General features: G+C 42.9%; 1 protein-coding gene across 1 annotated transcript in view; it reads left to right on the forward strand.

The window, feature by feature from the left end:
• The window catches only part of RUVBL1 (RuvB like AAA ATPase 1), a 31,915-nt gene extending 10,563 nt beyond the window's left edge, over positions 1–21,352 (forward strand). The window contains exons 4-11 of the mRNA XM_036418664.2: positions 1,319–1,470; positions 5,080–5,169; positions 5,947–6,096; positions 7,850–7,913; positions 9,246–9,444; positions 15,553–15,655; positions 19,865–19,956; positions 20,968–21,352. Coding sequence (XP_036274557.1) covers positions 1,319–1,470; positions 5,080–5,169; positions 5,947–6,096; positions 7,850–7,913; positions 9,246–9,444; positions 15,553–15,655; positions 19,865–19,956; positions 20,968–21,127 — 1,010 coding nt within the window. The 3' untranslated portion in view covers positions 21,128–21,352. The remainder of the gene's footprint in view (positions 1–1,318; positions 1,471–5,079; positions 5,170–5,946; positions 6,097–7,849; positions 7,914–9,245; positions 9,445–15,552; positions 15,656–19,864; positions 19,957–20,967) is intronic.
• Positions 21,353–21,665: the final 313 nt, after the last annotated feature.

Consider the following 21,665-nt stretch of genomic DNA (forward strand, 5'->3'; position numbering starts at 1 on the left):
TCAGGGCTTCCTGCCGTCAGAAGTACTTTATGGCTCACATTTGAGTAGAATGGAGTTCATTATTCTTTAGATAAGTGGTTCTCAGATGTGGCTATACATTGGGATCATCTAGAGAGCTAGTAATGGCAGCGTCCCCACCCCTGAGATTTGGAGCTAAGTGCTGTGAGTGTGGCCAAGGCATAAGGAGTTGTAGAAGCTCGTCAGGTGATTCTAAAAGCTAATAACCATGACTGTAGACTTCAGCTAAGGCTTAGAACAGTGTTCCCTAAACCTAAGCCATCAGTGTTCTTCCTTTACTAGGTCCCACTAATATAATATTTATTTACATATTTTTAAGGTGACTTGGTAATTTTGTGCAGACATACAGAAAAGTACATGTATCATAAATATAGAGCTCAGTTGATTATCATAAATTGAAAACCCACCCAGTCAAGAAAAAGAATATTGCCAATACCCTAAAGGGTAGTTTGTGTCCTCCTCTATCTCCATCCTTCCTTTCCTTGTCAAATTAATGACTGCCTTGAATCTAACATTATAGTGTAGTTGGACGTGTTTTTAAACCTCAAATGAATGCAATTTTGCAGTATATATTCTACCACATTTGGCTTCTTTCCCACAAAGTTATGTTTGAGATTCATCCATGTTGTTGCATGTGGTGATAATTCTTTTTCATTGCATTGTGATATTCTGTTGTATGAGTAAACCACAATTCAGTTGTCTCTTCCACTGTTTATAGACAGTGGAGTTTTCTCAGGGTTTGGCAATTAAGAACAATGCTTTTATGACTACTCCTGGCTGTATTGTATCCCTTGGTGCACATGTGCACTCGTGCCTAGTGAGTATATACCTAGGAGTTGAATTGCAGAATCCTAGGATATTCAACTTTAAGAAATAATGCCATTTTGTTCTTATTTATACCAGTTTACTTTATAAATACTTCTAGTAGCAGTGTAACCTTCCTGTTGTTCTGCATCTCTACCAACTCTTGGGATTATCAGCCTTTAATTTTAGTGATTCTGGAGGTTGTAGAGTAGTATTTCATTGTTATCACCCCTTGAACAATTTTGAAAATTATAGCTTGTCTGTTTAGTTCTAGATTAGAATCGAGGAAGTCCCTTTGAAAGGCTGATATACAATTGTTTTTCTGCGATGTTATATTTGTGTTTGTGGTGCTTTTCCACCCAGGAATACACCCTTGAATGTACGTCAATAAGGCTGACTAGTCAGTTCTTGTGACATGGAAGTTTTGTGGCAATAGAAGTTGTTAAGGAGTAAGAAAATTCTGCTCTGACCAGAGTTCATCTGCCATCTCTTCCAGGGCTGCGGATAAAGGAAACCAAGGAGGTTTATGAAGGTGAAGTCACAGAGCTAACTCCGTGTGAGACAGAGAACCCCATGGGAGGGTATGGTAAAACCATTAGTCATGTAATCATAGGACTCAAAACAGCCAAAGGAACCAAACAATTGAAAGTGAGTACATGTTTGTGGACTCTTTCTCTTGCCTTAGAATCCCTCAGCACTGTGTGGCCTTGGGCAAGTGGTATAACCTGTGTTCCAGTTTCCATGTCTGTACATTGTGGGTGATGATTATCATGGGGCCATCTGAGGATGCTATGTGTATAAAGTAGTAACAAGTATAGGGTCAGTACACAAGGGACTTAATAAAGATAGCTTTTTCTTATTTACTCTAAGGAAGTTATATATGTTAAAACATGAGCTGTGTGGCTATTCGAGTATACCTTCTGCCACCTATTTATGTTATGACCATTTGTCAGGGCCCTGAGCTACTCTGAACCTGGGCATGTATTTTCAGTTACAGTGCTCATGCTTACAAAAAGCAGTGGCATTGAATAATTTGGTAAGAGTTGGAGAATGGATGATGAGTTGACTTCAAGAAACCAAATATAGCAGGGATATGTCAGAATGCTGGCAACAGTGGTGCCTGGTGGGAAGAGCATGGAATTTGGAGTTAAGAGTCTGAAAGGGAATTCTGGCTTTGCTGCTGATAATGGTATGACCTTTGGGAAGTGACTTTATCTGTTAAATGGGAATAAAAAATTGCCTATCTCACAGAGTTCTTTTAAGGATAAAAGTTGTAGCTTTGGATGTGGCATCTAGTTACCTAAGAAGTGGTAGCTTTGGATGTTATTGTCAGAGCTTTCAGTTAGAGAAATGGAGCAGTTTAGATTGTAGGCTTTGCTTTATTATTTTTTTTTATTGTTGTTGTTAATCCTCACCTGAGGATATTTTTTCCCATTGATTTTTAGAGAGAGTGAAAAGGAGGGAGAGGGGGAGATGAGAGAAAAACATCGATGTGAGAAAAACACATTGATTGGTTGCCTCCCATTGTGCCCCAACCAGGGCCAGAGATTGAATTTGCAACCCAGGTACGTGCCCTCGACTGGGAATCAAACCCTCAATCCTTTGGTATATGGGCCAATGCTGTAACCACTTAGAAACGCTGGCCAGAGTGGCTTTATTATTAATAATCTAACATCATGCCAAAACTGGTTTGGCTCAGTGGATAGAGCTTCGGCCTGCGGACTGGAAAGTCCCAGGTTCGATTCCAGTCAAGGGCATGTACCTTGGTTGTGGGCACATCCCGGTGGGGGGTGTGCAGGAGGCAGCTGATCGATGTTTCTAACTATCTCTCTAATTCTCCCTTCCTCTCTATAAAAGAAAAAAAAATCAAAATATTATATATATATATATATATATATATATATATATATCTCATTATCATCATAGCTCTTATTTATTGTAGGTACTGGGCCCTGTGCTAAGTGCTCCAACAAATATTTTATATATATATATATATATATATATATATATATATATATATATTTTTTTTTTTTGTACTAGTATAATTTTCCACTTATAAAGGAACTGAGTCTCATTAAAAGGTTAAGTAGTTATCTATCTTAGAATCATACAACTAGTTAAGTGGTAGAGCACCCTCCAACCTACTATGTGACCTTTTGAAATCAGTTGAGCTCTCTGGACCTTCATTTTCCCATCTGTTAACTGCAATAGATGATCACAATTTGCAGTATAATTTCTCCATCTTTGTTCCCATCTGTGATTTCATGGTTCTTTGATTCTGTGAGGTGGTTTCTTGGTCACTGCTTTATGGAGATCATAAAAATGTCTCTTCTTCAAAGGGCCATGTTTCTTTTTCCTAACAGGGTTTCCATCTTAGGGACATGCCTCTGCAAATAATCTCTTTTAAACCTGCCCCTCATCTCTCCCATTCTGTATTAATTAGATTTCTTAGTAGGACCTGCCACCTTCCAATAATTACATCTTCAGTCAATTCATTTGGGAAATTAACCGATATAAAAATGCTTAAGGCAAAACATAGTGTGTGCTCTTCAATGTATGATTGATAAAATAAGGCATGCAACTTAGATTTCAGCTATCCATGAGGCTGCTTTGCACAGTTTCCTTAGAAAATGACATAGGGGAGAGGTGAATTTTTTCTTTTAAAATGAGTACTTCTAGCTGCTTTGAGTATAAGGAATTTGGATAGATGGGGCTTAAGTACTCATGGATATTTAAGTGTGAAGGAGAATACCTTATTTGCAATCAGTATCAAGTGCCTCCCTCATCATATACCCTGTGTCAGAGGCTGACCAACCACTGTCCCTCCTGCCCATGGCAGTGCTCCAGGAGGCCATCAGGCCCCAAACCAGCCAGAGAGGCAGAGCTTTGTTTTTATGGTTACCATTAGCAAGAGCTTTATTGAGATATAATTTCAAACAAACTCACCCATTTTAAGAGTACAACTCAAGGAATTTAGATCTATTTACAGAGTTGTACAAACATTGCAACCAACCAGTTTTAGACCATTTTCATCACCCCAAGAAACCTCATGCCCAGTTACAGTAGCTTCCCATTCTCACCCATAGCCCCTGGCAACTACTAATCTACTTTCTGTTTCTATATACTATTTGCCTTTTCTGAACATTTCATACTAGTGGAATCATACATTATGTGTTCTTTTTTTTTTTTTAATATAATTTATTGATTTTTTTTTACAGAAAGGAAGTGAATGATAGAGTTAGAAACATCAATGAGAGAGAAACATCGATCAGTTGCCTCCTGCACACCTTCTACTGGGGATGTGCCCACAACCAAAGTACATGCCCTTGACCGAAATTGAACCTGGGACCTTTCAGTCCGCAGGCAGACGCTCTATCCGCTGAGCCAAACTGGTTAGAGCCAATATGTATTCTTTTGTGTCTGAGTTCTTTCACTGAATCCTGGGCTTTTACTCTTTAATATTGTTTGAGACAAAACTCAAGTGTTTTTCACATTATAAAATGAAGTTTAACTGGGAGAAACATTTCTAAAGGCTAACTCTTTATAAAAGATGCTGTCCTAGAATATTGATCATCAGGGTTAGCCTGAATCTGAACAATCTGGAGAAAAGCAGTAGTTCCCCAAATATGCTACTTTCCTGGAGATATAGACAGGTAGGCAAGCAGGGAGCAAAAACTGAGATTTTAATCAAAAGGCTTGAAAGATCGTGGTTTATGTTTCCCTTTGAATTTTACACATCTGTGATCACATCTGGGTGCTGTTATATAGATGAAGAAACAGTAGCCTTGTCCCAAGTCATAGGCCCACAAAATGCTAGTTACAAAAAGAAAGCTTTAGTTGCAGAAGGTTCTGTCAGTATCCAAGGTGAGGAATGTGAGGGATTGAACCTTTAAAGGGGTGTTGGGGCCTGTCCTCCAAAAACAGTGTAGGCCACCTAAAAGTAGGCAGAGCCATATTTGCCAGTTTGCAGCTTTAGGAGTAAAGGGGGAAAGGAGACTAGGTTTTCCCTTATGTCCCTCTCTACTGGGAACACAGGTACATTCACTCTGTGCTTTCTCTCTAGGACACTCAAACCCTCAGAGCCAGCCTCACACATTCTAATACTGACACATGCACACAAATACGCTTTCTCCATATAGTCATCAGCTATCTCAAATCCCTTATGGAAAGATATCTTACAGTTTGTCAGAAATAAATACAATATGTATTACACTTTCTGATTCACTTTTTTTTTTTTTTTTTTTTTTTAATTTTAAGCTGGACCCCAGCATTTTTGAAAGTTTGCAGAAAGAGCGAGTAGAGGCTGGAGATGTGATTTACATTGAAGCCAACAGTGGAGCCGTGAAGGTAATGTAATGCATGATTTGTCTGCTATGGGGAGATCTGGGTGACCAGGAAGTGGCTTTCTTAGGGAGTGGGTATGGAGTGTCTGGTGCGATGCTGACGGAAGGTCAGCAATTGCCCCTTTGTGTTTAATAAAGTTTGCTTTCCCTTTATCTTCATTCTAAAAAGTCTGTTAGAAAAATACTAAAACCTGTTTAGAGGGGGGAGTACAGGGTGAGGAAGCAAAACAACTGTAGTCATTTTTAAATTGAAATGTGCAGTGTATTTAATCTTCCTTTTATCTCTTCGGTATTTTCTTCTCAAGATATATGTGTGTGGAAGGGAATGCTGCATTAGTTGGCATTCCTTTTATATCTGATTTTCAGTGTCCTGTACAGCGTTCCTCACTGTTTAATGGATGTGCATAATACTTCATATCATACAATAAATCACCCACCTACAAAAGAGTCTGAACAACTCCCTCCGGCTCCAGTTAATCTATTGGATTTGCCCTTTATCGGGAATTGCATACAGTTAAAAGAGAGGAGGAAAAATATTCTTGGAGAAAGTATCAGGTGTATTTCAACTGGGTTTTTGGAGCCCAGAGATGAGCAGATAGCTTCCTTCTCTTGGCAGCAGAAGAGTGGGGAATGCTTGGAGTTGGTCGAGTATGAGTTAGTTGAGTATCAGGCTGTCAAGCCTACACTTGGGAACTGAGACTTTAATCTCACTTAGCAATGTGCCATTTGGGGACTTGGCAGTGAAAACTCACCAGGCACTCAGGTTTCTCTCCCTTTGCAGAGGCAGGGCAGGTGTGATACCTATGCCACAGAATTCGACCTTGAAGCTGAAGAGTATGTCCCCTTGCCAAAGGGGGATGTGCACAAGAAGAAAGAAATCATCCAGGATGTGACCTTGCACGACTTAGACGTGGCCAACGCACGGCCCCAGGTAACTGCCTTTACTAGGGCATGAACTGGCACACAAGCCTTTTGCATGTGCACAGAAGCTCTGGGAGTGAATTGTCAGAGTCTTTGCTGCTGCCTTTTCTTAGGGAAACAAGTCCTTTTGTGTCTGTAATGTTTAGCAGTGAACAGCGACATGAGCTAAGAGGGACTCCTTTGTTCCAATTCAAATGCTCTAGTCACAGATGATTTCACATGTATTGTTCCCTATCCCAGCCAGGCCTCTGGCCCTGACTGTATAGCTTCTGTGGCTTCTCTCCAGCAGCAGCTCCCACCTGGGATTCTCTGGGTGTTAATGGTGGGGGGACAGGCGTGTTCTTGAAGCACTTTGCAGGAGTTTAGAAAGGCCGAGAAGGCAGTGTCTTTCCCTATGCTTAGCAAAATCCCAAGTTTTATAGCTTTGAGTGGGACCTGTATGTGCTGCTCATGCTGAGTAGAAGATGGATACTTTGTGGGAAAATACAGTATGACTTTATAACAGCTTTGGGAAATGTGCAGTTTAAAATCCCAACTCTTTCCTGCTGGTAGTCTTTGAGTTTGCTTTTTCTTCTTCATCCCAAGAGAGGCCACCTCTCCTCTAGAGGGGATGGATTTTCGAAATTGAAATTGGATCCTTGGGTGTTTTGTTCCTTGGAGCCTTGGCCAAGAGATTGCTGAAGAATCACATTGTGGACCAACAGGTTTGCTCTGCTTGTGGAAAGGCTGTCCCCAAACCGACCTTCTAGGAGCCTTTGACTTGGAGAGAGTGCAGAGCTGAGAATTGCAAGTTAGGGTTAGTGTTGCTGTGATGCTGATGAGCTTTGCTAATTAGTCACTTTGGGTCTCCAGGTTTTCTGTGACTTAGGGCTCTCTGATTTTGAGTTTCTTCCTCTGTGAAAAGAGTATAATAGTTCCTGTTTGCAAGGCTGTTTTGAGGATCAAATGTTGTAAGTCCTCAGGAAACATTTGTTACCTTTTACTAGTGAGCATTTAGTGAGCGCCTCTGTGTACCAGGGTCTGGAAACTAATGGGTTATCATGAATTGCTGGGTAAATGACAAAACAGGAGCTTCTTGCTGACTGCACCCCAAGGAGCTAGTGGGGAGGGTTCAGGCACGGGTGAGTCTATTAGGAGCCAACTGTTACGCAGGGATGGGCTCACCACCTCTGAGCAGCTCCAGGTTAGGACTAAGTTAATGCGAGTGTGTCGCTGAGTCTAATGAAAGGAAATACAGGGACATAATTAAGAACACCTTATACCTACTTGAACAGTGTCCCCAAGGGAGCTGGAGCACCAGGAGTGGGTCAGACACCCCACAGAGGACCTTTGACCTGAACTTTAATGGATAACTGGGAGCTTCCCAGGAAAGAGAATGTGGTTCCTGGCGGATAGACCAGAATACACAAAAGCATTGAGTCATAAAAGAACTTGGATGTTCAAGGAATGGTTAGGAGTCCTATGTGGCTAATCAAGGAGTATGGGATTGGAAAGTGATATGACCAGAGATGAAAGTTGGGCCAAGCCCCACAGAGCTTGTACTTCCCATGAAGCAACTTAATTTTATTCTTACAGTCAGGGGAAACCTCTTAAGAATTCCTGTTTTAGAAGCTTCTTAAGCTTTCCACTGGAGTTGTTCAGGGTCTGTACATCTTAGGACCCCGTCAAGTTGGGTCTGGTGGGATGAGGGAGTGGGGACGGGTGATGCTTTTGCAGCTGCCTTAGGAAGCAGGACTGACTCTGTTAAGTCTTCTCTTACACAGGGGGGACAAGACATCTTGTCTATGATGGGCCAGTTAATGAAGCCAAAGAAGACAGAAATCACAGGTAAGAACAACAGCAGGGCCCGTGAGCCAGAAGCAGAGCTGGAGGGCCCTGCATTCTGATATGCTTCTTGTGAGAGGCTCTGTGAGTGACTCTTCCCCCAAACTGAGGAAGAGCCTGACTCTGTGCTAATAGTCTGTGGCTGGTTTAGAGGGCCAAAAGCATATCGCGTGTCCTCTGACCCTGCTTGCTAGCACCCTCTCTTGACTGCTCAGTATCCTGGCACTCATCTTTGAATGGAAACTGTCACAGATTCTGGTCCTTTGAGGTTCCGGATCCAGAAAGGTGGATTTTTGTCACCCCAGCTCTGTAGGACAGCTCTGGCCAAAACACACCTGAGCACAGCAAGTTCTGCTGTCTGGGTGCCAGGGGTCCCCATTCCACTCGCTCACCCTCCTTAGCACTTCCTAGAGCTTGGTAAGAATGTTGCTGGTCCCTTATGGACTTTTAGTTTCCCTTGTTTTCCTTCCCAACAGGTACATCTCTCTCTTCACTTATTTTACCCCCAATATCTTTGTCACCTTAAAGTGTTAAACATTAAAGCATCTTATTTTCTTTAACATTTCAGCTAGCGGAGTGATCTGAGGCCTTTCTGTTAGTTACCAAGAGCAGTTTCTGTATTTTAACATGATTTTGACCATCCCTGCATCATGGCTTTGGTGGGAGATGCTGTATCAAATCTTCATGTTCTGTTTATGATTAGCTCCCTCCAGATGATAGCACAGGATCTGGTTTGGAAGATGAGAACTGTGTCTTTAGATGGGTTCTTTAACTTTTGAGGGACTCATCCATCTTAGAACTCTGAGATTGGACCTTTTCTCAGAACCTTTCATACCCCTCAGGTTTCCTTCCACAGAGGATTCTACACATGCTTTCTATTCATTTCTTTGTCCAGCCACTTGAATGAAAGTTAATTAACCTAAGCTTTGTCATACAGGGCCAAAAGAAAGGGTCATTTACCAGTGCAGCATAGGAGAATTTGCATATGGAAACTCATTTCATCCAGGGCTCCCAAACTCCAGGATCTATGGGGTCAGGCAGGAGCTAAGTTTGGGGTGTGAGTAATAAGATCTGGTGGGGAGAGGGACTTAAAGCACATCTTTAGGGAGTTGCCTATTTTGTGACTTTTGGTGTGATTATTCCTACTTTCAGATGATAAAACCAAAGCCTGGAGTAGGGACACAACTTACCTGCGGTCACATAGCGAACAGAAAACCAGGATCTAAACTTGGGTTTGGGTTGAATTCAGGTGTGGGGAGCAGAGAAAAGGTGAAAAAGGTGACCGTTTTCCCCACCTGGTACTGACCTTGCATGTCTACCCTTGCTGTCTCCTAGACAAACTTCGAGGGGAGATTAACAAGGTGGTGAACAAGTACATCGATCAGGGCATTGCTGAGCTGGTTCCAGGTGTGCTCTTTGTTGATGAGGTCCACATGCTGGACATCGAGTGCTTCACCTACCTGCACCGGGCCCTGGAATCTTCTATCGCCCCCATCGTCATCTTTGCATCTAACCGAGGCAACTGTGTGATCAGGTAGGGGGCTATCTGCCAGCCACGAGTGTTTTCCATCTTCCATCTGGTTAACTTGTTCCTCTGGGATCTCTTTAAACTTTATTAAATCATGAGTCAGGCTGGAGATGAGGGAACTTATGTTCATTTTGAGAGAAACATGCCAAAGTGGTTTGCCTTCAAAGGTAGTTCACGTGTCAACTTCAATCCGTCATGGTCACCAAAGCCAACAGTTACCTTGTTACTGAATATGAGAGCCTCCTACGGGGTGGGTGTCTGAGGTTACAGTGTGGTATGATTTGGTCATTTAGGTAGAGTGGGCAAAGATAAGATCAGACAGGCTGGTCTTGGATGATATTATATATGTTACCTTCTATCTTATACTAGCTCTGGGAGTAAATATTTTTGGCTTCATTTTACAGATGAGAAAACAGAATGGTAGCTTAACTTGCTCGTGGTCATAAAGATAGAATGAGAACCCACGACTTTCTCATAGTGAGACCAGCAACAAAACCAGAATTTTCTCTCCAAAACTTTTTGGAGCCACACTGGTGCCTTTCCTCACCCCTCTTCCCATAGTTCTGCCTTTGAAAAGGGAAGGTGTTAACACCTGGAAGGCAAATGCTCATATGATGCTTTCCCTGCCAAGATGGACCCAGCGCTGGAACAGGGACTTGGTTGATAAACTATTTTCTTCTGAGTATTCTGTAGGCCTGTAAGCCCTGAGGGCACACTGTCTTCCCAGCTCGTAAGCCTCAATGTCAGTATCCCATAATTGGCACTTTTTTTGCTGTTTTGGTTTTCTGTCCTCCTGTTTGAAAGCTACCATACATTCTTGTGTGTGTGTTTTTTGTGTCTGGCTTTTTCCACTTACTGTAATGTCAGGGTTCACCCATGTTATTGCATGCATCAGTACTTACTTGTTTTTAAGGCTGAATAAATAGTATTTTAAAATATGGAAAATTTAGTAGCACATTTTTCTGTTCATCATTTGACAGACATTGGGAGTGGAATTGCTGCATTAAATGGTATCTCTACTTAACCTTGCAAGGAATTGCCAGACTGTTTTCCACAGTGGCTTCATCACTCTCACCAGCAGAGTGTGAGGGTTCCAATTTCTCCACATTCTCAACAATTGTTATTATTTTCTGTCTTTTTTATTCTAGCCATCTAGTGGGTATATTATTGTGATACTGATTTGCGTTTCCCTGATGGCTAGTGACGCTGAACATCTTTTCATGTGCCTGTTGGCCATTTGTATATCTTTGTGGGGAAATTATCTGTTTATGATCCTTTGCCCATTTTTTTTTTATGAAGGTTGTAGTTTGTGTATGTGTGTGTGTGTGTGTGTGTGTGTGTGTGTGTGTGTAATATATATATTATATAAAATATATATATATATATATATATATATATATATATATTTTTTTTTTTTTTTTTTTTTACAGAGAGGAAAGGAGAGAGATAGAGAGCTAGAAACATCAATGAAAGAGAAACATCGATCAGCTGCCTCCTGCACACCCAGCATTGGGGATGTGCCCGCAACCAAGGTACATGCCCTTGATTGGAATCGAACCTGGGACCTTTCAGTCAACAGGCTGACGCTCTATCCACTGAGCCAAATCGGTTTTGGCTGTATTTTTTTATTATTGTTTTTATTCTTTATGTATTCTGGGTACTAGACCCTTACCAAATATATTATTTGCAAATATTTTTCTCACATTCTGTCAGTTGTCTTTTTTATTGTTGTTAAGCCTCACCTAAGGATGGTTTTTTCATTGATTTTTAGAGAGAGTGGAAGGGAGGAGGAGAGACAGAGAGAAACATTAATGTGAGAGAGACACATCAATTGATTGCCTCCCATATGTATCCCCACCAGGGCCAGGGATGGAGCCTGCAACTGAGGTACGTGTCCTAGACCAGAATTGAAACTGGGACCCTTCAGTCTGCAGGGCAGTGCTCTACCCACTGAGTCAAACTAGCTAGGACTCAATGTCTTTTTTTTTTGACACACAAGTTTTAAATTTTGATGTCCAGTTGATCTGTTTTTTTCTTTTGTTGCCTGTGTTTTAGTCTCATGTCTAAGAAAAATCATCCTATATAATAAAAGTCGAATATGCGAGGTGTCCGGTTGACTGATCAGCTGTTCAACCAATCAAAGTGTAATATGCTAATGATATGCTAAGGCTGAGCAACTGCTCACTATGATTGTGATGTGCACTGACCACCCGGGGGGCAAACAGTTGACCAGTTGCTATGACATGCACTGACCACTAGGGGGTAGATGCTCTGACCTGTAGATTAGCTTGCTGCTGGAGTCTGGCCAATTGGGACTGAGCAAAATGGGACAGAATCGCCTGGAGCCCTTCCACAGTCACTTCCTGGCTGGCCAACCTCTTGCATTCCTCCCTGGCCCTGGACCATGTAACAGTGGGGCCCCTTGGCCTGGCCTGCACCCTCTCAAAATCTGGGACTCCTCGGGGGATGTCAAAGAGCCGGTTTTGGCCCAATCCCGCAGGCCAGGCCTAGGGAGCCCACTATTGCACAAATTTGTGCACTGGGCCTCTAGTTCATACATAATCTAAGGCCACAAAGAGTTATACTCTATGATTTTTTTTTAATAAGACTTTTCTAATATAGCTTTGACATTTAAGTTTCTGATCACTTAGAGTTAATTTTTATGTGTGGCATAAGGAATAATAGGTCTGTCCAACTTCATTCTTTTGCATGTGGATACCCAGTAGTCCCAGGACCATTTGTTGAAAAGACTGTTCTTACTTTATTGAATTGGCAGCCTCATCAAAAAATCAAATGGCTTTCTTCTTAGGGCTCAGTGGACTTATGGGAGTTACCCTTCATGTTACCCAGAAAAGTATACTTTACTGTGCTTCTTGTCATCATAGAAGCTTTAAGCCTTGTGTTATCTGTGTCCCTGCAGTTACAAGGTTATATAAACAACCAGTCAGGCAGTGATTCAGAGCCAGGGAAATTTTTATTTGTCTTGCCTGGAGGTGCTGCTGGCATCTAGCGGGTAGAGGCCAGGGATACTGCTGAACATCCTACAATGCACAGGATAGTCCTCCACAAAAATATATTTGGTCCAAAATGTCAGTGTGACAGTGGAGGAACTCTTGAGTTACTATTTTTGCACCATATAAGTGTGTCTATAGGATAATTTTTTAGACGCACAATTTCTTGTTCCTACATATATACCATATTGGATTCCAAGGAGAATTCTGTCTGTGGCCTCACACCCATCTGGCAGAAGCACACCATTAACATAGTTTGAACAGTTGTCAAATGGCATAATGATGAAATTAGTATTAGGCTGAGGCCAGAGTCAGTAATGAACTTCCAGGTATAAGAATAAATCTGCACTTTTAGCCAAAATGTAATTATTACTTCAGTTTATTGTTAGCAGTTTTATAATGTAATATGGCTATTATGGCTACCCTGTCAAACAGTGATTGCTCCACACTAAGAGCTTCTCCTGCAGTTGCTTCTCTATGCAGAAGAGAATTTCAGAAACCATTTTTCACTGATATGTTTTCTAAAAGAAATTGCACCTAAGGTCTATAGCTTGGACAAATTTAAAAAAATGTTTCATCTTTAATTCCTGGAAAACCGCTTAGTCTTTAAGCAGGCCTTTGTTTCAGTTTTTAATTTTATGGATTTAAAACTATAAGAAGTTTTCTTATACATTCTTGGAAATTCTGTTATTTTTGAAGTTTGATTAGGGAGTCACTTTTCTCTAAACAATAAAAAATTCTTTTTTATACCTATGCTTTTGTTATTATGTCTGAATTAAAGATGATTTATCATGAGCATTACAGAATTTGGGATATTTTAACATGGTAATGGTGAGATTTTTAAAAAATTTTCCAAGAATTCTTAAGAGAATTCCAAAATAGGACTTAAGAAACCTCAAACTTATGGCATAAATATAATTAAATACCGTAACTAAAATTAAATATAGTTTTTAAAGGTTATTTTGTTTAATATGAAGATTGTGGGAAAACCAAATATCAATATATGAATCATGATAGAATTTAATTTTTATAATTTTTACTTGTTATTATTTTAAAATTTATTTGTTGGTGGAAGAGATCTGTTTTTCTCCAAAGTTATCTTAATATTTGTATTTGAGCCCTAGCCAATTTGACTCAGTGGAGAGAGCATTGGCCTGCGGACTGAATGATCCCAGATTCAGTTCCGGTCAAGGGCACATGCCCGGGTTGCAGGCTCGATCCTCTGTAGAAGGCATGCTGGAAGCAGCCGATGAATGATTCTCATCATTGATGTTTCTCTCTCTCTTTCCTCTCCCTTCCTCTCTGAAATCAATAAAAATATTTTTTAAAGCAATAATAATAATATTTGTATTTGCTATTCTATTCCTCCATTTATTTTGAAAAGTCTTAACTATAATAATAAAAGCTTAATATGCTAATTTGATCAGATGTCCTCTTGGATGACCTTCCATATGAAGCCGGGCCTGCGAGGGAAGTCCGGGTGCCTCCTGGTGGCAGGAGGGAAGCCTGACTCCCGGTGCAGAGGGAAGCCAGTGCCAGCAGCCAGGGGAAGAAAGGCCTACTCTTGCACAAATTCTGTGCGTCAGGCCTCTAGTTTTTTTTATATTTAACAGTTGTTCATTAATGTGGCATTTTATTCTTTTTTGGATTATTTTTATTGTAGTGAAATGTATAGAACATGGAGTTTGCCATTTAAGTATACAATTCAGTGGTATTAATTATATTCAGTGTTTTACAGTCATCACCACCATCCATCTCCAAATCTTCTCCATCACCCCAAACAGAAACTCTGTACCCCTTAAGCAGTAATTCCCATATTCCCTTTACCCCATCCCTAGTAACCTTTATTCTACTGTATTTATGAATTGCCTTTTTTAGATATTTCCTATAAATGGAATCATATAATATTTGCCCCTTTATAATTAGCTTCTTTTACTATGTTTTTGAAGTCCATGCTGTTGTAGCATTTTATTCTTGCAGTGCTAACTATACATTACACTTCAATTGGCCACATAGAATTTCAACAGATCATTTTTTTACTGAAGTTTTATTTCTACAGTAATTACTTATACTAGAAACCGAGTATTCTGATATTAACCATTAAATTCAAATGACCTATTCTTGTTCTTTGTTATGTTGCTAAGTGATGACCATAGATTTTAATCTGACACCAGATATGGTGTAGAGGTAGACCTGCTGTGTGACTCCCAGACTGAGGCTTCCAGACGCTGTGGCTGAAGCCTGGCCCCGTGGGCTGCCAGGTCTGTCCCACGTGCTTCCTGCCAGGCAGGCAGCCTGGTGGGTTTAACAGGGCTCCTCTTCTGGACTGTTCTTCCTAGGAATTGGCTAAGGATCCAAGAGGAAAATAGGATCTAGACAGTTTCCCAAAAGAAATAAAATAACTAATGCATATAAGGGAAAGCATTCAAATGAATAAAGGAAATGCAAATTCAAACAAAGTGTTGCCCTTCTGTTTTCTAAATTATTTGCTATCAAAGCAGCAAGATATTTTAAAAATTAGAATGCCCAGTGCTGGCTATAATGCAGTGCGATCAGATCACTTGTGTAGCTTTGTAAATTAGAACATTCATTCATCCATTCAAATAGATATTCAGGATTGTATCAGGCACTACTAGAATTTCTGAGGAAATGTTCATGACTGACTGTATAAAAGTGTTTATCAAAGCATCATTAGTAAAAAATAACAATTGGGACTACCTAAATGCCCAGCAGTTTGGGTTTTATAAAATGCCTGATAGATTAAAACTAACGTAACATAGACAAAAACAAACAAAAAACACACCTATATACTTAGTGTAGTTTATAAAAATCTATTATATATGTATGAAAATGTGATTTATTTTATTTTTTTATTTTATTTTTTTGTTTTGTTCCTCCTTCCCAAATTTCCTATGGTATTGATATTTTCTCAAATAGTGAAGTTGCTTTTGATGATACCTCAATGTTAGTCTGTTTACCCTGGCTCTGACTCTTAGGATATAAACTAGCTGTTTTGTCATGATGAGAACCTCAGCCATGTTTTCAGTGTCCAGAGTCTGATCTCAAAGAGCACGGGGTGATGTGCTTATTCTGGCTTTTGCAGGGGTACTGAGGATATCACCTCTCCTCATGGCATCCCTCTCGACCTTCTGGACCGAGTGATGATCATCCGGACCATGCTGTACACTCCACAGGAAATGAAACAGGTGAGTCTGCCTTCCCACCTCCTCGCTCTCTTCCCTCATTTGCTCCCAGTGTTCCCTGATGCTGTGCAGAAAGGCTCCTGGCTCTTACCACCATCTGCCACTTAGCTGCTGCCCTGGGCAAGTCACTTCAGAGCCTCAATACCCCATCAGAGGGACGGATGGGCCAGCTAGACATTGCCTGAAGTGTCACAAAACTTTATTTGCCTACATCCCTTCTGTTAAACTTTAGGAAAGGGATGGTGAAAAATACTGACTTGATGATGGTCATTAGGGAGGCCACTGGCTCTAGGAGAGGCAATGAAATATGACTTAGCAATAGCCTTTTGGGCCCAGGCCAGGCCCTGTCCAAGGTCTCTGCTCAGTGGGCAAAACTAGGCACTCTGTCCCATCAGAACCCACAGCAAGCCAGCTCCAGCAGGGCACAGGAGCTGGAGGGGGTAAGCACTTGAGTCTTAGCAGAGCCTGGCTGCCGTAAAGAGCCTGACTAGTGGCAGGTTTTTCGGGGTGGTGTATAGGTTTGTTGCCTTGGCTGTAGAGATGATGGTGAAGCAGTCACAGAGCTTAGATGGACACGTGGAATGGAGGTCATAAAACTAACCTTATAATGAGAGGCTTGCAGGAAATATACATAAAAGCATCTAACTCAGTCACTGACACAGAGGGCATGCTCAAAATTCCACATGAGCTGAATTTGGGTTAAGTTTGGGGGTGAGGTGGGGGTGCCAACATGTATGAGATTGTGCCTTACCCCAAGGGACACGGTCTTAGTTTTCCCCACAGGAATGGCCTCTTGCTTGATCTGGAGCTGGAATACCAACTGTGTGCCTAAGCACTGCTCACTTAGAATTTCGAGTCCCCTTACTGGTACTTCAGCAGTTGTTATGGTCATAATCTCTTTTCTTTTTGATGGCTGAGTCATGAAGTGGCAAGTCAAGGATTCAAGCCAGTCTGCCCTGCAGAGCCCAGGCCATCTACTCATTGCCATAGGTTTCTAACCCACTGGGACAGCAAGAGCTATGCTATTTTCCCTACTCTGCTCCCGGTGCCCCAGATGGTCTCGCTGTCAAGATATAAGTCTGTCACTTTGAGGTCCACATACGGCCAAGGCTGGGACATAGAGTGGACCAGGGCAGCACTGACATCTTGACAGGCTCTGCCTCGACTCTCTCTTCTCACCAGAGAACAGGCACTGTTTTTTGGACATTTTTTAAACCCATGGACATGATTCCATTTAATTTCAGAACCATGAGGCAGGGAGAACTATTATCCTTATCATTCTTAAAGATGAAGACTCTGAGACTTAGGCTAATGTAATGCCGAAGTTATTAAGCTTGTCACTGGCTAATAGGTGACAGGCCTGACTAACTGGAATCATGAAGCCCATGTTCCTAAGCACTGTGCCACCAGCTTCCCATCTGCTGGAAATACCTCAGTTCAGGGTGGAGTCCCTCTGGCAGTTCATCGGCGGGCCTTTCCTTTGGAGCTCTGAGGGCCTCTCCCGGGCTCTCTCCAGCTGCCCTTTAGCTTATGTGTGGCCTAGTCTCCGTGGCCCTGCCAGCTTTGTTGTTGACCAGTACCCAGGAGTGCCAGGGTGCATAGAGCAGAGGTCTCCCTCCATACCCAGCATTGACAGAATACCTGAAACATTTGTAGTTCATGGCAGCAACTGTATAATTCCATGACTGGAGGCCATGCCACCAAATAATAGTTTTTTGTTCTTGGATGAATGCTAGGTTGAAGTCAAGGCATTCATGGAATAGAAGTAAAGCAAAGGAGAAATAGGTCCCTTCCCCATCCTTTCTGTGGGACCGGAGCCTGCTGGGAGTGGCAGCCCTGCACACTCAGAGCACTTCTTGGCTGAGTTGACATGAGCAATTTGGTGCACCTCTATGAGCCTTGGCCTTCCTGGTTCACTGGAAGAACTGCTCCCTCCTTTCAAGGTTGTGGTGAAGACCAAACGAGATAGTGACAATAATTTGGAGAAATAGGAAGGGCATACCATCCCTTCCTACTGCAGTAATTATTACTGTTATTACCAGCTTGCAGGTGCTTCACAAGATCCGCTGGGATCCTTACAACAGCTTTCCATAACCAGGTTTTAGGACTCTGGAACAATAGGGCCCCGTGATCACGAGAATAAGCTGCAGAGCTAGGACCCACTCAGAGCCAGTTCACATTTGTTCCTCCATTGGACCCTGGAGCACACAGTCTGATCTCCCTGGAATGTTCTGCAACTGTGCCTCCAGAGCAGTAACTGCTGGCTGGCTCCCAGCCTGATTCCATCTTGGCTCAGCCACGCTTCCTCTTGGGTTAGCAGAGGACTGACTAACTGCCAGCATGGGCATTGCCTTGTTCTTGCGGGTTCAAGGGAGAACCTCAGCATCTTTATTGGATGGAGCCTGGGGTAAGTTTTTAAAAAGCAGAGCGAATGTAACTTGTGTACTCTGCCATCAGTGCTGACACCCTCATAAACTATCCCAGCAGGTTATTAAATGATTAAAGATCTAATTTATGAACTGTCCATTTCCAAGTAGTCTGAAACAGGAGCTCTTGGGATAGCTCTGACCTGCTCTAGAGAGAGTGAGAGTAGTGTCCCTGACATTCCTGGAGCCCAACTTCCAAATCAGTGCAGTTCACTAAAGATGAAATCCTCGGGGCTGAAGCTTTCCCCTGGAGCAGGCTCAAGGATTAAATATTTGCATCGCCCTCAAGTTTCTGAAGACTGCAGGGGATATTTTTCTTGACAGGACCTGTAGGTTTCCTTGGTCCCCAGCTGGCAATGAGAAGCCCTTTTTTATATCGGAGCACAAACTGTGTGGTGAGAGGAGAGTCCTGTGCAAGGGAGCAGAGAGCAGGGAGCAGGGAGCAGGGAGCTCCAGTTCTGCCTTCCCTTTGTCCATCAAGGACCTTCCCTGCTCAGCTGCATTTAGCTTTGGACCCCAGGTGGTAGAACCCCTCATTCACAAGCTTAGATTCTTTTGATGGAGGTCATACCCTGGCTGAACAGGCAGGTTTAATGTAGCTGGTGCAGTGCGAAATATTTGTACAAGTTGCCAACATTTAGAAATTGGGACATTTCATACAAAACTGAGTACAGTGTCTGTTGACAGAATAAAAGTCTTTTCTGACAGCACCTGGCCACCTCCCCTGATGTGTGCTGCTGGCCTAGCCACCTCAGCCGCAGCCCTGGCCCTGAGCCTGGCTTTCTTTCTGAGCAGTACCTTTCCCATTCAAAGCAGGTAACATTCTGGGCCCCTTATCAGAGCCACCAGACACTGAACTGCCTCCCCCTGCAGTTCCTGTCCTCAGGGTCTCTGCCTGAGAGCTGAAAGGCCAGTTTTGAAATGTCTATATCCTAAACCTCTGCTCCTGCTCAGTCTATCCTACTTTCTACGCCTCAACTCGGGTGTGTTTTTATGGCTTTAATTTAAACAAGGGCTTCTTGATATCTTGTTTACGAAGCTGCCAAAGTGAAAAATTCCTGTATTATATGAGGCTCAAAGTCTTCGAGTTATCTCAGCTTCACAACACACAACATCATTATCCCAGCTGCCTCTTATCACTCAGTGCTGCTGCGCCTGCAGGATCCCGGTGCCGCTTGTGTTACTGCGTCCATACTGCCAGCTTATTTCCCATCCAACTTTACTGGAGCTTCAAACTGCAGCAAGCTTCAGCCTCTTCTTGATAGATTAGATACCTTTGGGTGATGTTATGAGGGCTGGTAAATCTTTAAAAGTAACTTTTTGTGATTTATTCAGCCATCGTATTTATCAAGCAAATAAAGAATCATTCTTCTTACCTGAGTGCTTATAGGTGGTGGTGTCCATGCTGCAGAGGAAGGGGAGAGCCTGTGCGGGAGCCTGGGCAGGTTTCGGAGAGGCCTGTTTTCTGGTTTTGGGGATTGAATGGGAAGGACCAGGAGGCAGAAGCTGAGCCACCCTGGTTGACTCCTCCAAGAGTACCAGCTGCTTTCAGTCACTTTGAATGTAACACCCTGGCTGTAAAGCCATGCACAGTGCAGATGGCCCTCCAGAGGCGGGTGAGTGCAGTCCTAGGGAGAGGTTGGCTCTCTGCCCCACCAGCTCAGGATTGGGCCTCTGCTGTTCTAATGAAGGGATGAGAAACACTTAATCAGGTTGTTTTTAAAGCACTTTATAAATGAGAATCTTGAGGTTGCTCACTGTTAATCATGGTTTTTCTTCTCAAAAGATCATTAAAATCCGTGCCCAGACAGAGGGAATCAACATCAGTGAGGAGGCACTGAACCACCTGGGGGAGATCGGCACCAAGACCACCTTGAGGTGAGCCACTTGTCCCCTGAAGCTGCTCAAGACCCCACTGGTGCCTTCTCAGCAAGGCCTGTGGGGACCTAAAGGCAGGCCCCTTCTCAGGGCTTAGGACCATGTCTGTTCTTACTGGTATGATGGGTCTTGTCCCAGACACTGTGATGTGGAGCGCAGAATATTTAAATGATGGTGTTTTAAAAGCTAGAGTAACAGGTGTCGTCCCCTTGTCCTGTAACAGGTGCATTCCTGTGATGGACAGCTGGCTCTGACGCCAGGGCAGTCCCCTTTTTCCCTCTATAGTAGAGGAAAAGGACAGACTAGAGACCAGGGTCCAGAGCAGGGAGTGCATTAGCTGGGCCCTCCCTCACCTCCTTACCCCTCGCTCTGCTGGCTCTGTCCTCCTGGCGTGTCTCGGGTGGGAATGGTGTGTGTAGGCGAGCGTGAGGAGGAGTGCAGACATGGACTGCTTTTCTGACTGTTCATTGGCTCAAAGCCAGTGCCTGTGAAGGATGTCCCGCCTGTGTCCTGGCTCCCTGTGAAATCAGGATGTCGCTCCTGTCCCCATTTCTCCCCCTCCTAAGGTTGAAGCAGAATTGCAAGATGTTTTGTTTGGGTAGAGTGGTGCTTTTTAAATCTCCTGGATGCTTGTACCCTTGGAGAGGGCGTGTGCTTATAGTGGCGGTGTTCGTTTCCCTGCCATTGTCACAGTCCTGATCTGGCCCGTGGCATTACCTGCCACTAAGTTTGCGCTCCCTTTCAAGCAGCAGTGGAATCTGTCGAAGAACTTGTAGACTAACAGAGATTTGGGGAGTGGGACTTGGTCATGTTGGTGACTTCTGACCCCTCAGTGAGATCCCACAAGTCTTTGAGAAACGACAGTTCTCGTGCCTCCTCATCTGCTGTACCTGCAGCAGCTCTAACGGCCCAGCATGGGCTCAGCCCCTGCTGCCAGTGCTCCTGTGCACGTGGAAGGGCTCCCATCTGTGGCCACCACCTCACTCCTGCCCTGGCTCCCGTCCACTCTAGGTACTCAGTGCAGCTGCTGACCCCGGCCAACTTGCTTGCTAAGATCAACGGGAAGGACAGCATCGAGAAAGAGCACGTTGAGGAGATCAGTGAGCTCTTCTATGATGCCAAGTCATCAGCCAAGATCCTGGCTGACCAGCAGGATAAGTACATGAAGTGAGTCTTTCTGCAGAGAGACACTCCCAGCATGCCTGGGCCTGGGTACAGCCTGCAGATACAAGGCTCACCCCTGGCCTTCGGATTCTGTTCCCCCTCTGGCGTGGCTAACGGCAAGTTCAGTGTGCTGTGTTGTTTTTTAAGTTATAATTTCTCCCATGGTTGCTTTGAAGGAGCTCTGCCTCACCTAGCATGTTTTCTAATAAATCCTTATAGAATATTTTGATGATATCTCTTCTTTTAATTAAAGAAAAACAAACCCCGACACTTTGTATTTTAGAACAGTTTTAGAAACAGCATTGTTGTGAAGTACAGGACGTTCCCACATCCTTCACACCTGGTTTCCCTACTGTTAACATGCTATGATAGTAGTATGTGATACATTTGTCACAGTTAATGAACCAATACTGATGCATTATTATACTTGATTCACATTTTCTGTCCCAGGATCCCATCAGAATCCCACATTACATTTAGTTGAAATTTCCCTTTAGACTCCTGTGGCTATGACAGTTCTTTACACTTTCCTGTTTATAATGACC

This window comes from Pipistrellus kuhlii, unplaced genomic scaffold, assembly GCF_014108245.1.
Source record: "Pipistrellus kuhlii isolate mPipKuh1 unplaced genomic scaffold, mPipKuh1.p scaffold_m20_p_6, whole genome shotgun sequence".
Lineage (NCBI taxonomy): Eukaryota > Metazoa > Chordata > Mammalia > Chiroptera > Vespertilionidae > Pipistrellus > Pipistrellus kuhlii.